General features: G+C 39.4%; 2 protein-coding genes across 3 annotated transcripts in view; one reads left to right on the top strand and one right to left on the bottom strand.

Annotated features, from left to right (window-relative positions):
- cdh15 (cadherin 15, type 1, M-cadherin (myotubule)) overlaps positions 1–2,072 on the top strand; it is a 16,492-nt gene extending 14,420 nt beyond the window's left edge. The window contains exons 11-14 of the mRNA XM_032515777.1: positions 1–214; positions 815–963; positions 1,098–1,289; positions 1,786–2,072. The exon at positions 1–214 is cut by the window's left edge and continues 26 nt beyond it. Of these exons, the coding sequence (XP_032371668.1) occupies positions 1–214; positions 815–963; positions 1,098–1,289; positions 1,786–1,986 (756 nt within the window). The 3' untranslated portion in view covers positions 1,987–2,072. The remainder of the gene's footprint in view (positions 215–814; positions 964–1,097; positions 1,290–1,785) is intronic.
- A 1,713-nt stretch (positions 2,073–3,785) lies between these two features.
- spg7 (SPG7 matrix AAA peptidase subunit, paraplegin) lies at positions 3,786–11,826 on the bottom strand. Of its 2 annotated transcripts, XR_004331964.1 has the most exons (18): positions 11,147–11,826; positions 10,592–10,694; positions 10,406–10,495; positions 10,041–10,282; positions 9,797–9,936; positions 9,372–9,474; positions 9,141–9,266; positions 8,706–8,868; positions 7,920–8,093; positions 7,704–7,828; positions 7,350–7,452; positions 7,032–7,142; positions 6,815–6,930; positions 5,998–6,154; positions 5,352–5,515; positions 5,054–5,131; positions 4,371–4,910; positions 3,786–4,336 (listed from the first exon to the last, which is right to left on the bottom strand). XR_004331964.1 is itself a non-coding variant. In XM_032515759.1 (17 exons), exons 1-17 carry the CDS (start codon positions 11,375–11,377, stop codon positions 4,704–4,706), a joined length of 2,433 nt encoding a protein of 810 aa, XP_032371650.1. In that variant the 5' UTR covers positions 11,378–11,826; the 3' UTR covers positions 3,786–4,703. The 2 variants fall into 2 exon arrangements, 1 of the variants encoding a protein (XP_032371650.1); XM_032515759.1 differs by having other exon boundaries at positions 3,786–4,910.
- Between the last annotated feature and the right edge of the window lie 897 nt (positions 11,827–12,723).

The following is a 12,723-nucleotide window of genomic DNA, read 5'->3' as shown; positions in this document are numbered from 1 at the left end:
ATAGAGCTGGAGGCAGGAGAGTATGTGGTCATGGTGTTTGTGTCAGACTCTGGCAACCCAGTTCTGAGCACTTATGCTCAGGTCAATGTCACCGTGTGTCTCTGTGACTCCTTTGGAGATTGTAAGTCGGAGGCGGTTGCTGTCCTAGGCTCCAGTGTGGGAATCGGCTTCATCGCTCTCATCATCATCATGGCCAGTATTGCACTCCTACTGCGTAAGTCTCATCTTGAACCATAAAATTATGGGTTTTGCAACAAGAATAAAGAAAGCATGACCCTACTTTAAGATATTTCAAATTGAAATAGATGACTAATGAAGATGTTTTTTTAAAGTTCAGCATACAAATAATCACGAACATTTCATGAGTGTCATTTAAGTTAAAAACAAAAAAGATAGAGCTGTAACACTTAGTCAATTGACAGAAAAACTATTTTGATAATCAATTAAGTGTTTATGTAATTTTTAAAGCAAAAAATACAAATGGTGAATTCTAATAGAAAATAGTTTTCAACATGTCAAATATGAAAATATTTTGTTTTTTTTACATTTTTTTTAAATCTTATTTGAAATTAAATATGTTAAGGTTATTGATTGTTGTTTGGACAAAACAAGACTTTTGTGGATGGGAATTTGGCCTGTGAAACACCAGGACAGACCTTTTTCACTATTTTCCAAGATTTTATATTTATTTACTAAATGATATATTGGCAGATCGATGGCAGTCGATAATAAAAAGAATCGTTAGTCACAGCCCTAATAACCAGATACACACTTATCAGGTAACATTTCATGGGTTCCCTCCATTTGATTGCAGTGCTGCTCCTCCTGGCTGTGGCCGTGACCTCCTGTGGGAGACGCCACCGCATCAAGAAAGGAACCGGTCTGCTTGTCGGGGAATCAGAAGATGACATCCGTGACAACGTTTTTAACTATGATGAGCAAGGCGGGGGTGAGGAGGATGAGGTAAGGCTGCTGCACAGTTCACAAGTCAAGTGAGTCACGAGTGAGCGAGCCTGTGATCCAGTTTAAACATATTATCACTGTATTCTTAAATTAAATGCAGAGTCAATCTGTAGCTTCTTCCTCTCACCTTGCAGAATGCCTTTAACATTGACCTGCTGTGGAATCCCCATGATGCACCTTCAACCCCCGGGTCCTACTATCCTGGGTCTGGTGTTCCCCGAGGCAAGCAGCCCCTCAGGAAGGATGCCCCGCATAACCTGCCCTCACCTACCTACCCACGGAGGCCTCCAGCGGATCCCACTGACATTGAGGACTACATCAATGATGTAAGAGCCTTCTACTTTTATCTCATAAATTTCATAAAAATTGAATTCTAAAGGCACGGGCCATAACCTACAGTTATATTCAAGGGTTTACACACCGTTAAAATTCCAAATACAAAAGAGGAATTTACTATGACTCTCAAAGTTCTCAACAGGCCTGATAGACAGTAACACAGAATATTTAAATCTAGGGTTTGCATGTTTTCCAATGCTGTTAAAGCTTTGTTTAGATCTGTAACAATAAAAGATGCCTATATTTTCAATGATAATCAGTTTAGAAAGACACTAAAGGCTTATTTTTCCAGCTATACAGCAAGTCAAACTCTTCTGCCATATATGTGAATATACTTGTACTCTGAGGCAAAAAAAAACGGTTGCATATGTAACAAAGGTTGTATAAAGCCTTTGTGATTATGTCTATTTACAATAAGAACAGCCTTCCCAGGAAATTTGCTTTACCCATGTCAACTTAAAAACCTTGTAATTTGTCTTCCCTCAGGGCCTGGAGGCTGCAGACAACGATCCTAACGTGCCTCCGTACGACACAGCCCTGATCTATGACTATGAGGGCGAGGGCTCACTGGCAGGCAGTCTCAGCTCCATTGCTTCAGGCAGCTCTGATGAAGACCAAGACTATGACTACCTCAACAACTGGGGACCACGCTTTCAAAAACTGGCCAACATGTATGACCCACGTTAAGGTGGAAACAGAGAGAAGACCTGTGTGCTTCACCACCAGTTAGGGACCCAGATCCCAGCTCTGGTGTTTTTCTTCTGGACACATTTGAAAAGATTTTAGTCCAGGACGAGATGTAAAGTGTGCCATGGAAAAATAAATGCTATAGAAAAACATTGGCCTTTAATCTAATGTGCCTTAGATTTTATGGAAGATCATTTGGACACTTCTGACATAATGGCTCATTGCAAAGTTTTGTGGTTAGCTCGGGAAAAGCAGATGAAAGTAAAATTGCAAGTTGACATGATCAGCCATGAGGCACGGAGCTGTGCATGCTTCAAGGCAAACAGAAGGTTTAAATGATGGTCCGTGTCTGGTTTTGTTTATCCTCAGACGTGGATTGCTCCGTAATGATGCATACAATGAGTCTGAGATGTTAAACAAAATTGTCATATATTTCTTTTTTATATATAAGTGATTCTTTTATAAGGTAAATTTGCTTTGATATTGATTTTGTTTGTTTTTCTTTTTTGATCACAAATCCACCATTCCAGTATGTGTTCATGTTTATGGAAAACAATATCACTCAACAAAACAAACTGTACCACTATATTCTGTAATCAAACTGACTTTGAATGACATTTTACACATATATATATATATATATATATATATATATATAATTTTGACTTTACCGGCATCTACAGAATAAATGTAAATATTTTGTGTGTGTATTGTTCATTAAAGAAGACCTTCATACTTCATACATGCATATTTATACATTGCATTCAGGAAGTATTCTGAACCCTTCACTATTTTTACTCTTTGCTATGTTACAGCCTTCGTTGAAAATCAATTTTTTTTCCAATCTACACTCATTATCTCACAATAACAGTAAAAGTAAAAACAAGGTTTTAGAAGATTTTTGAAATGTATTAAAAAGAAAAAAAACACTAACCTCAGTATTAAGACCCTTTGCTATGACACTTGAAATTTAGCATAGGTGCCTTCCACTTATCTTAATCATCTTTGAGATATTTCAAAGCCCTGATTGAAGTCCACCTGTAGTAAATTCAACTGATTGGACATGATTTGGAAAGGGTAACACCTGTCTACAAAGTCTCACAGCTGACAATACATCTCAGAGCAAAACCCAAGCCATGAGGTCAAAGGAGCTGCCTGCAGGGCTCTGAGACAGGCACAGAGCGGGGGAAGGCTACAAATATTCTGTTGCATAGAAGGTTGCCAGAAGCACAGTGGCCTCCATCATTCTTAAAACGGAAGAAGTTTGTAACAACCAGGACTCTTCCTAGAGCTGGACGCACGACCAAACTGAGCAATCGTGGGGAGAAGGGCCTTAGTAAGAGAGGTGACCAAGAACCTGATGGTCACTCTGGCTGAGATCCTGTGTGAAGATGGGAGAGACTGAAGAGAGTTGAACAGAGAAAGTACAGAAATTTCCTTTAGGAAAACCTGGGACGACGGTTCACCGTCCAACAGGACAATGACCCAGCACAGAGCCAAGACAACGCAGGACTGGCTTAAAGACAGAGACCTGAAAATGGCTCTCCACCAACAGTTGCCATCCAATCTGACAGAGCTGGAGCACTTGTTTGTTTTTCCTTTTTCTTTTTAATATGCAAAAATCCTAAAATCTTGTTTTTTCTTTGTCATTATGGGGTATATGGGTGTGTATATTGCTAAGGGAAATGTTTAGCATAAGGCTGTAACATAACAAAATGTGACAAGTGAAGGGGTCTGAATGCACTCTTGTCGCCACTAACTACATCAGGCTATATACTACAAAAAGAGCTACACAAATTATGTAAATAAAACTTTTTAATATTCAACAACACCATCTTTAGGACAATATATACACAGTCCCTATTAACACAAGGACTTCCAAAGAAAACCCTACTTCCACTTATTTAATCTGTATGTCTCACAGTAATATCTGCCGCTAAATAATCAGATGTTTTATTTTGGCCTTAATGTTTCCTCATTAACCCTTAAGTCAAAATAATGTAAATACTTGAGCACAAACTCTAACGGATAAATGCCCACAGCAATCGGTTATAATTCTTTACTGCAACTCATTTGCAAACCAAACACAATAATGCAGACTTTGTGTCGATGTGAGTCTCTTAAATGAATACAAATATATTTGTTGCATGTCATCTCCAAGTAGAATATTCACCCCTAAATTCAACTTTTCGAGACAGAATTACTTGAGATACAAATGGCTAGCAGGTGCTTTTGCAGATTTGAAATAAATTCTCAAAAGTAAAACTTAAATCCAAACCTGTATATGCTGCAGTATGTTTGCATAAAAGTGACGCCACGTTAGTTTCAGATATTCGTACGGTGTTTGGGACTTCTAAGACAGAGCATTTAATTGTTGATTGCACATACAGTAACTGTTGATGAGGGCTCTTCTAGACTATATGCACTTCAGACTAGAGACATCTTGTTTAAATAGATTTATTTTGAGTGCTTCCAAGGCATAATGGGCTGTGCATGAGAAATTATGAATTCCTCCAAAAATAATCAAAGTTGCACTGGCTTGTTTAGGCCTGTTTCACATTATCTAAATGTGTCAGCTAACTGTCTGCATGGAAACGTTTGATTTTACTTTCAGGCATATAAAGCTTCAAAGTGAGGAATCAATTAAAGGCTTTAAAATGTTCACACGGTGCCTGATGACCCCCACTAAACGCAACAGTTGGAGAATAATTTTGATTTCAGACCAGCTGTTGATTCACGTCCTCGTCTCTGTGTTTACGGGGGGGAGGTTGAGGTTCGTCTTCTCCTGTGTCTTGTTTGTCCCTCTCAGCCTCCAACCAGCTTTGCGGGACGATCATCTTCTTGGGTCCGTGGGGGGGTGGACCGAGCAAGGCTTCAATGTCACTGTAGTTCACCACCTCTCGTTCTAACAGCGCATTGGCCAACTGGAAGGACAGACCCCAACAAGGTGTGACTTATTACAATTGAACACAAAACTAAAAGTAGTACAGAAGTACAAGGCTCAATGTTAACAAAAAGTTACTGTCTAAACACACAAAACGTAAGATCAAAGAAAGGAACAACTGACCAGTGTCAGCTTGTCTCTGTTGTCCTGTAGCAGCTTCTCTGTGTGCCTGTAAGCACGGGCTATCAACATCTTTGCTTCCTGAAGGAACAAGTGCTGTTAATGTCAAATCTATATTTAATTAATGGCATGAAACACCATTTAGTGTTCTAGTTAAGGTTAGCAAGGAGATGAGAAGTAGTCCTATTTCAAAACACCTGATCAAATGTTTGTGCAAGGAAATGAGAAAAAAAAATGATGTCCACATTTCACAGATTGCTAATGTGGACTAACGGAGAACTAATCCAATTTTATAACCCACGTGGTCCATCTGTTGCTGCAGGCCCTGGCTGAAAGGACGGCGTCCAACGGCACCTTGCGGCTCATTGTCTGGAAATGAGACCTGGCCGACACTGTCACACATGCCGTACTGCTTCACCATGGAGTAGGCCACACGTGTCACCTTACGCAAGTCATCCTGAGCTCCTGCGGGACAGAGTGAGGATTCTTCAATTTTTTTTAACTGGGTGCAAAGTTATAGTACACATTGTAGAGTAAAGTGTTTGTATTTGGATGTTCAGCTGTTTACTTTTGAGATACTTGGCTGAAAATCCTATTCAGAGTTGAGTGTTAATCAGAAGAAAAAAATCATTTTTATTCATTTATCAAAATGAGCAAAGATTTGCAGTAAGAGTCGGCCTTTAAGACTACATTTTAGTAAGAGAAGAAATAACTGAAATACGAGTATTATAAACAACAATTTCAAAATATTGTAATGGATTCCTCTTATTAGTAAACAATCTCACTTTACATCAGAAGTAATACGAAAAAATAATTTGGTAAGATTAAGAAAGGGTGAGGAATCTAAGTAGAATGCTATGAGGAAGTTATTTGAAAGCAATCAGCAGGATAGAAGCATCCACTGGAAGAATGTGACATGCATGTGAACATCCAATAATGGAGTGTACCTGTTGTAACCTTGTTAAAGGTGATCGCCTCGGCAGCTCTTCCTCCCAGAGCCATACACATCCGCTCAAACAGCTGCTCCTTGGTGAACAGAAACTGTTCACGAGGTAACATCTGGGCAAATCCCAGGGCTGCGTTAGTTCGCGGGGCAATGGAAACCTGAAAAACACACCACTCTGTAAGTGATTTCAACACGAGCTGTTAAAGTGAATTTATCTTAATTTCCTTCAAATAATTGTTTTAGGATTGTTTTTAAGGCCTTTCAATGTGTTCATCCACGTTGCTCTAACATTTTTTGAGTCATTTATTTTAGTCTTTGGCACTAGCTGGTCATCAGCATAACCTGGCTCTACTCATTCATACATGCACTGAAACTGGGATTGTTGGAGGCCCATCTGGAAATCAATAACAATCACACACTGTCACATTGTTAACTGAGTGCTACAAATATTACACCAGTCTGATGTCCTGGTCCATCTGGCTTTGACACATGCTAGAAAGTCCAATGCAACAAATAATAGACAAGGCACACCAGCAGAGAAAGGGAAAAACACCCAGGATCAGTTGCTCAACATTGAAAAATTAACAGTTCTGCATCTATAATTCCCAGAACCACGTCAATAAAGAGGAGCAAAGACTGATGATAATGAGGTATTTGGGCACAATGAAAAGTGTTTTATTTAGATATGGTGTCAGACTAAATTTTATTAGAATTTTGAATCTCTCCTCTCCAATACAATTATAAAGTACAAGCATCAATTAGGCCACGCAAAAAAAGCCTACAATACATAAAGGAAGAAACATGCAGGAGTGTGTTACCTTTAGCACTGCCTCTGTGTGTTCAAGAAGCCATCCCACTAAGGCATGCCCAGACTCATGGAAGGCGACCACCCTCTGCTCCTCTTTACACAGGATCTTGCTCTTCTTTGCACTCCCTGAAGCACACACACACACACACACACGTCAGACTTTGCCAGTGGCAACTGAGATGTGAAATTTGTAGTTTTCCGACAATATAGTGTTTGCATCATTGTACCTGCTATTACTCTCTCCACTGCATACTCAAAGTTGAAGGTATCAATGGACTTGTGTCCTTCTCTGGCAGCATGCAGGGCCGCTTCGTTACAAATGTTGGCAATGTCTGCACCTGCAGAGACAAAGTGAGTTGGCAACATATTTAATGACCATACGGGAATGACACGTCAGTAAACATCAGCAGTGTTGTGACGTCCAAAGATGTTTCACGTTTGTTGATCAAGAGCTTATGTTTATTCATAGAGGCAGGCCATTGTTTTGTTATGGCCACAGATGTTCATAGATTTACATGAGGACAAAACACTAAATATGTACATACCACTGAAGCCCGGGGTGAGCTCGGCCAGACGCAGGGAGTAGAAATCAGCTGGTTGGGTTAGCTTTAAGATCTTTAGATGTTGCTCATAGATCTCCTTCCTCTCCTGAGAGACAAGGAAAAATAAGAAACTAGATTCAACTGAAAGTTGTCTACTACTACCACTGACACAATTAACATGGCTTAGTTGACCTACTGTTACGATTGTTTGCCTGAAAACGTATAAGGAAAGAGCCTAATAGGATACCAACTTGCAAGCAGCAAAGAGGCTGCTTGAGGACTTTCCCTAAATTTCCTTTGTAAGGACCGTGTTTATATCACAACTAAATTAAGGTTAATTTAAATGTTTATGACTACCTGGAGTGTGGGCAGATCTATAAAAATGTGCCTGTCAAGTCTGCCTGGTCTCATGAGAGCATTGTCCAAGATATCCGCTCTGTTAGTGGAAGCAAGGACAATGACGTGGTCTTTCGTTCCCATTCCTGCAAAAGAAGAAGAAATGTTTCGTTGTTCTGTCAAAAAGGTCTGCCTATGATGACAACAAACTGCTTTGAAATCCCACATCTTACTCACCATCCATTTCTACCAGCAGCTGGTTGAGGGTCTGCTCCTCTTCAGTGTTGGAGAAACCTGACATGTTGGTGGAGCGCTTCTTTCCCACAGCATCAATCTCATCGATGTAGACGATGCAGGGTGCTCGGCCTCGAGCCTCCTTGAACAGACTCCTTACCCTGGCAGCACCCAGGCCTACGCACAATAGAAGTCAAAACTGAGGAGTAACATACAGCATCTAATCGGTCTTCAGAAATGAATCTTTTAATAAGTCTGCCACATAAAGGCTGAACAACAAAATCAAATATCACAATATCTGTTTTACCAATACTTTGATATCTCTGGTGTGACAGTATGAAGACGATATATTTACGCAAACAATCATTATTATTGTGTATATGATGACCAAGAAAACAAGGGCATTCCTCTTATACATCCAGAAAAGTCTGATTTCTTGGATAAATTACAGAATATCCCTGCACTATAACACAACCTTCATCTCTACGTTCGTTCTTGCATTTTAATTTGTTGAACTGTATTATATTTTGTTGTGACGCCCTTTGTGATTTTTTTTTATCTGTGAAAGGTGCTGTGCTATACAAATACATTTTACTTACTTACTTACTTACTTACTTACTTACTTACAGGAACAGACATTTAATCTATATCACAATATATCATAACCAATGATAGATAGAGATATATATATACTGTGTATATATATACACACACACACACACACTCATTTTGAAATTCAGCATTATTTTGATATATGCCATATTAATTGCTGCTGCTGTCTTTACATACCTCCAATGACCTCCACAAACTCAGAGCCAGCAATAGCCAGAAAGGGCACCTGGGCCTCAGTGGCCACAGCCTTAGCCAGCAGGGTCTTCCCACAGCCTGGAGGCCCAAGCAGCAACGCACCCTTAGGAACTTTAGCTCCCAGCTGGAGGTATCGTTCTGGATTCTGACAACAGATACCATCAAAATGGTAAGTAAGTAATAGACTGCAGTAGGAAAATTAAAGTTTTTCTCATGCGAGATTTTGATGGTAGATACAAAGAACTTCTGTTTGTCCAGTAGATATTGTAGCAAAGGCTGGTATAAATCATCTATCAGATTCACCTCATCCTTAGATTATTAACGGGGATTGAATATTCAATGGGTGCTTTACAATAAAACAAATGACAAAAGTACTATACAGGACCAACATATATTACTGGGAGTCAGCTTCCTTACCTTGAGGTAGTCGACAAATTCTTTTACTTCCATCTTAGCTTCGTGCATGCCTGCGACATCTTTAAAACTTACACCTTTACCCGACTTGCTGTCCACAATGGTGAACTTGGCCATCTTCAGCTGATTCTGTTCATAGTAATATGCAATAAACGCACTAGTCAAATCAATGGAACACAACACAATAAGAACTTAAATGTACACATGTCAATTTGCTTATGTGGTTTCACTCACAAAAGCACTGAAACCGCCTTCTCTGCCCCCCATGCCTGCTAGTCGGAAGATATACCAGAGAATAGCCACGCCAATAGCAGCCATCCCCAGAGCATAGACTGCACTGCAATGTGAACACATGAAACAACATTCCATTAAGTCTTAAAAAAATACATAGGCGATAATCAGATTCAAGACCTTAAACATTTGAGCTTTTGCCAATTTGACCAAACTAACTGTTTAAATAGATATAACAGTCACAAACACCTATTTTTACAAGCCTTTAGAATATTACAGTTAATTTATGAACCTACTAATAATAAAAACACATATGACAAGTTAACTGATCTTTTTTGTGGTTGACACATGCTTTTACTGTATATGGAGACAGCAATCCATCAAATATAAATAAATAGATTTCTTTAAAACAAAGGTCATGTTCTTACTTCCCAAAGAATCCAGTGCGTTTGTAGGACACTTGTATCCTGTCCTTTGCATCAATATGCAGCTCTTCTTCAGCAGCTCTCAGCTTCTCTTCAAATTTGTCAATGTTGGCAACCTGCATTCTGTACATAAGCGCCAGCCTCTGCAAAGCGAGATAAATGGCAAGAAATGAGAGGTTAGCATGCACGTCTGCTGTAAAGGTGCTGATTCTGATTGTGTGTTTGCATTCAATCCTGCACAACATACAGGTCTTCCAAAAATAACTGCTCCGGGATGAAGGTAGATTTCCACAATGTCGCTCTCAGGGACAACCTGCACACGTGACACCTCTCCTTTGGCCAACATCTCATTGACAAAGTCATTCCAAGAGATGTTACCACCACTGGTATTAATGGAGTTTAGCAGGCTCATGATGAGCGCTATGATGAAGAGGGTCCGCAGACGCTCCCGATACATCTGGTCCTCCTGCTCGCGACGTTTCTTCTCCTCTGAGAGGTGAGGCAGATTGTGGAGGGAGACAATGAAAAGGATATTAGAAAAAAAAGTAAGATCCCAAGCAGATTTGGGGCGCTTATTGAACAGCCAGGCAGCTAAAACAATGTGTCACTTACCTTCTTCTTCCTCTGGAGTTTTTCCCTTTGGTCCATCACTTTTATTTTTCTCTTGTTTAGATTGAGATGTACTGAAGAGGTTTAGTGCCCCTAGAATTTAAGTGGTTTTCCTCATTAGTAGTTATAAGTAAGTTAGTAAAATTTAAGATCATAAGTATGTAAGTACTAAATGAACTGTGTGTTTACCTAATAGATTTACCAAACCAACAGGGTTCCTCAGCAGGTTGTTTCTGATTAACTCTTTGCTAATTCCCACCATGCCAGGACCCAATGGTCTATGGAGGAGACTCTAGAATGGAGACATTAGGACATATTTAGAAAACTCGACAGGGAAGTACAAATGATTGTAGTGTCGTTTGCACATGCATACAAACTTAACCACAATACAATGCATATGCAACTAAGTAGAAGCAGTGAACAATGATCTAATTTCACATCAAAGGCCTTTTACAGTAGAAGTTTAATCACACTTCAGACCTCGCCTGGTGGTACTGCCAACTTAATTTCAAGCGCAGTGAGACAGCTGACTCTATTTAGTAAATACATTTTACTAAGGCTAGGGATCATAGGCTACTACACAGACTGATTGTTACATAGTAACGGTGGCATTTTTTTTAACTCGCATATTACCACTACCAACCATGAATACAAGCCAAACATGGGATGTATTGGAGAAAGAGAAAAAAGAAGAAAAGAAAAAAACACTCATAAGACATATGTTAAGGATTTATTTTGACTTACATGAAGGAGTTTCTGTGGCTCACTTGTAAGTGTCCGTTCTGATTTTGAAAGAAGCATCTTTCTAACATTTGCGCATCTATGCAGCACATTTTTACCACTATCGCCGGATCTTGGTTGGTTTGTTAATATATGAGAGTTTCGCCTTGACAGTGTCCACAATAAACCTGTGCTGTATTTTCTACAAAGACCAGTGCGATGTTTCTGCAACAACAGCAACAACGTCGTCGACATAGTGTCTGTTATCAATGCGTGCTGTATATTAACTCAACAACTGCAATGCCATAGCTTTTAGTTTTGTATTAGGTCGAAATTGTCTGTTCTAAGACGTTTGTTTACCCCCAACTTCGCTAAGAGCTAGCTTGCTATGTTATCCAACCGTGCAGCCAGCCCACGGACGTATTACGTGCAGCCGAGCAAAGATGTCAGCTCCAAATCAACACTGCAACTATCCACTCCCGGACTTCCTGCGCAGGGAAAAGAACGCAAAAAACCATACGTTTTTTTCCTGTAAACTTGATTCTATATTTATTTTCTAATTATTATTACTTTAGAGACTATGTTTAATCCGTGATAAATATTGAATAGTTTTGCTTTACACATCTCGTAGCCTGCCAAAACATCTTTGCTTCGAACTTTTAACTTTAACCTTTCTTGTTGTTCTTCAAGGACCTACTCGCTGCGCAGTCGTTTGCGCAGGTCATATAAAATGCGATTAACGCGCTGCAAGTTCCAGTTCTCTTAATACATCCATGTCTCACGTACTATGTTTATGCTGCTAAATTTTGCCCTTTTTTCGAGCTAATAGGCGCACGATACAGCAAGGAAAATCCACACGTGTACTACAATAATGGACACACAGTCACTGCGCTGCGCAGATCCAGTTTTTTTTTATATTCCAATTTTCATTTCTCCGTTTGAAGATCTACATTAAAAGAAAGACAGGTGGGCAAAGTGACCCTAAAGTAACAGTAAATATAGCCTATGTAAATAAAAGCCAAGCTTTTAGAACTGTCATATTATGCAGCACTAACGTGCGAAAGAAACCTGTTAGAAACTGTAGTTTATTACAGTGATTTAAGATTGTGGCTATTCACGTACACATCACCAGCCACGTAATGAGCGCATTGTTTGGTTCAGTACAGTTGGTAATATAGGTTAACTTATTGTGTGTACAGATACTGTTAGCCCTATATTATATAATTAAATTAATATTTAATGTGGTTTCCACCGTAATGGACTATAGGCAATATGTGAGACATGTTTTTAAATTTGTGAGTGTTACAGTCAACTCCTAAAACTGTTCACGCAGTATAATAGCGCACATGTAAATCAGCCAATCAAACATTATGAGGAGAAAGAGCTCATTTTGGTGAGTAGGCTGATGCCTTAAGCAGCAGGGCTAAGACACGTGATTTGTGAAAGCACAGTTATAATGAAAATAATGGAAAGTGTTTAGCTTTCCAAAATTACAGAACATAAAACTTAATTTCTATTATCTCCATGTGACAGCTCTCACACAGCAGGCATAGTGTGAAACCTACTGGTCTGTTTTTGTAATCGTTTTGAACTGCCCTTGA

Source organism: Etheostoma spectabile, chromosome 1, assembly GCF_008692095.1.
Source record: "Etheostoma spectabile isolate EspeVRDwgs_2016 chromosome 1, UIUC_Espe_1.0, whole genome shotgun sequence".
In the NCBI taxonomy this organism is placed as follows: Eukaryota; Metazoa; Chordata; class Actinopteri; order Perciformes; family Percidae; genus Etheostoma; species Etheostoma spectabile.
The sequence above is the reverse complement of the archived record's forward strand: the minus strand, read 5'-3'. Positions and strand labels throughout refer to the sequence as shown.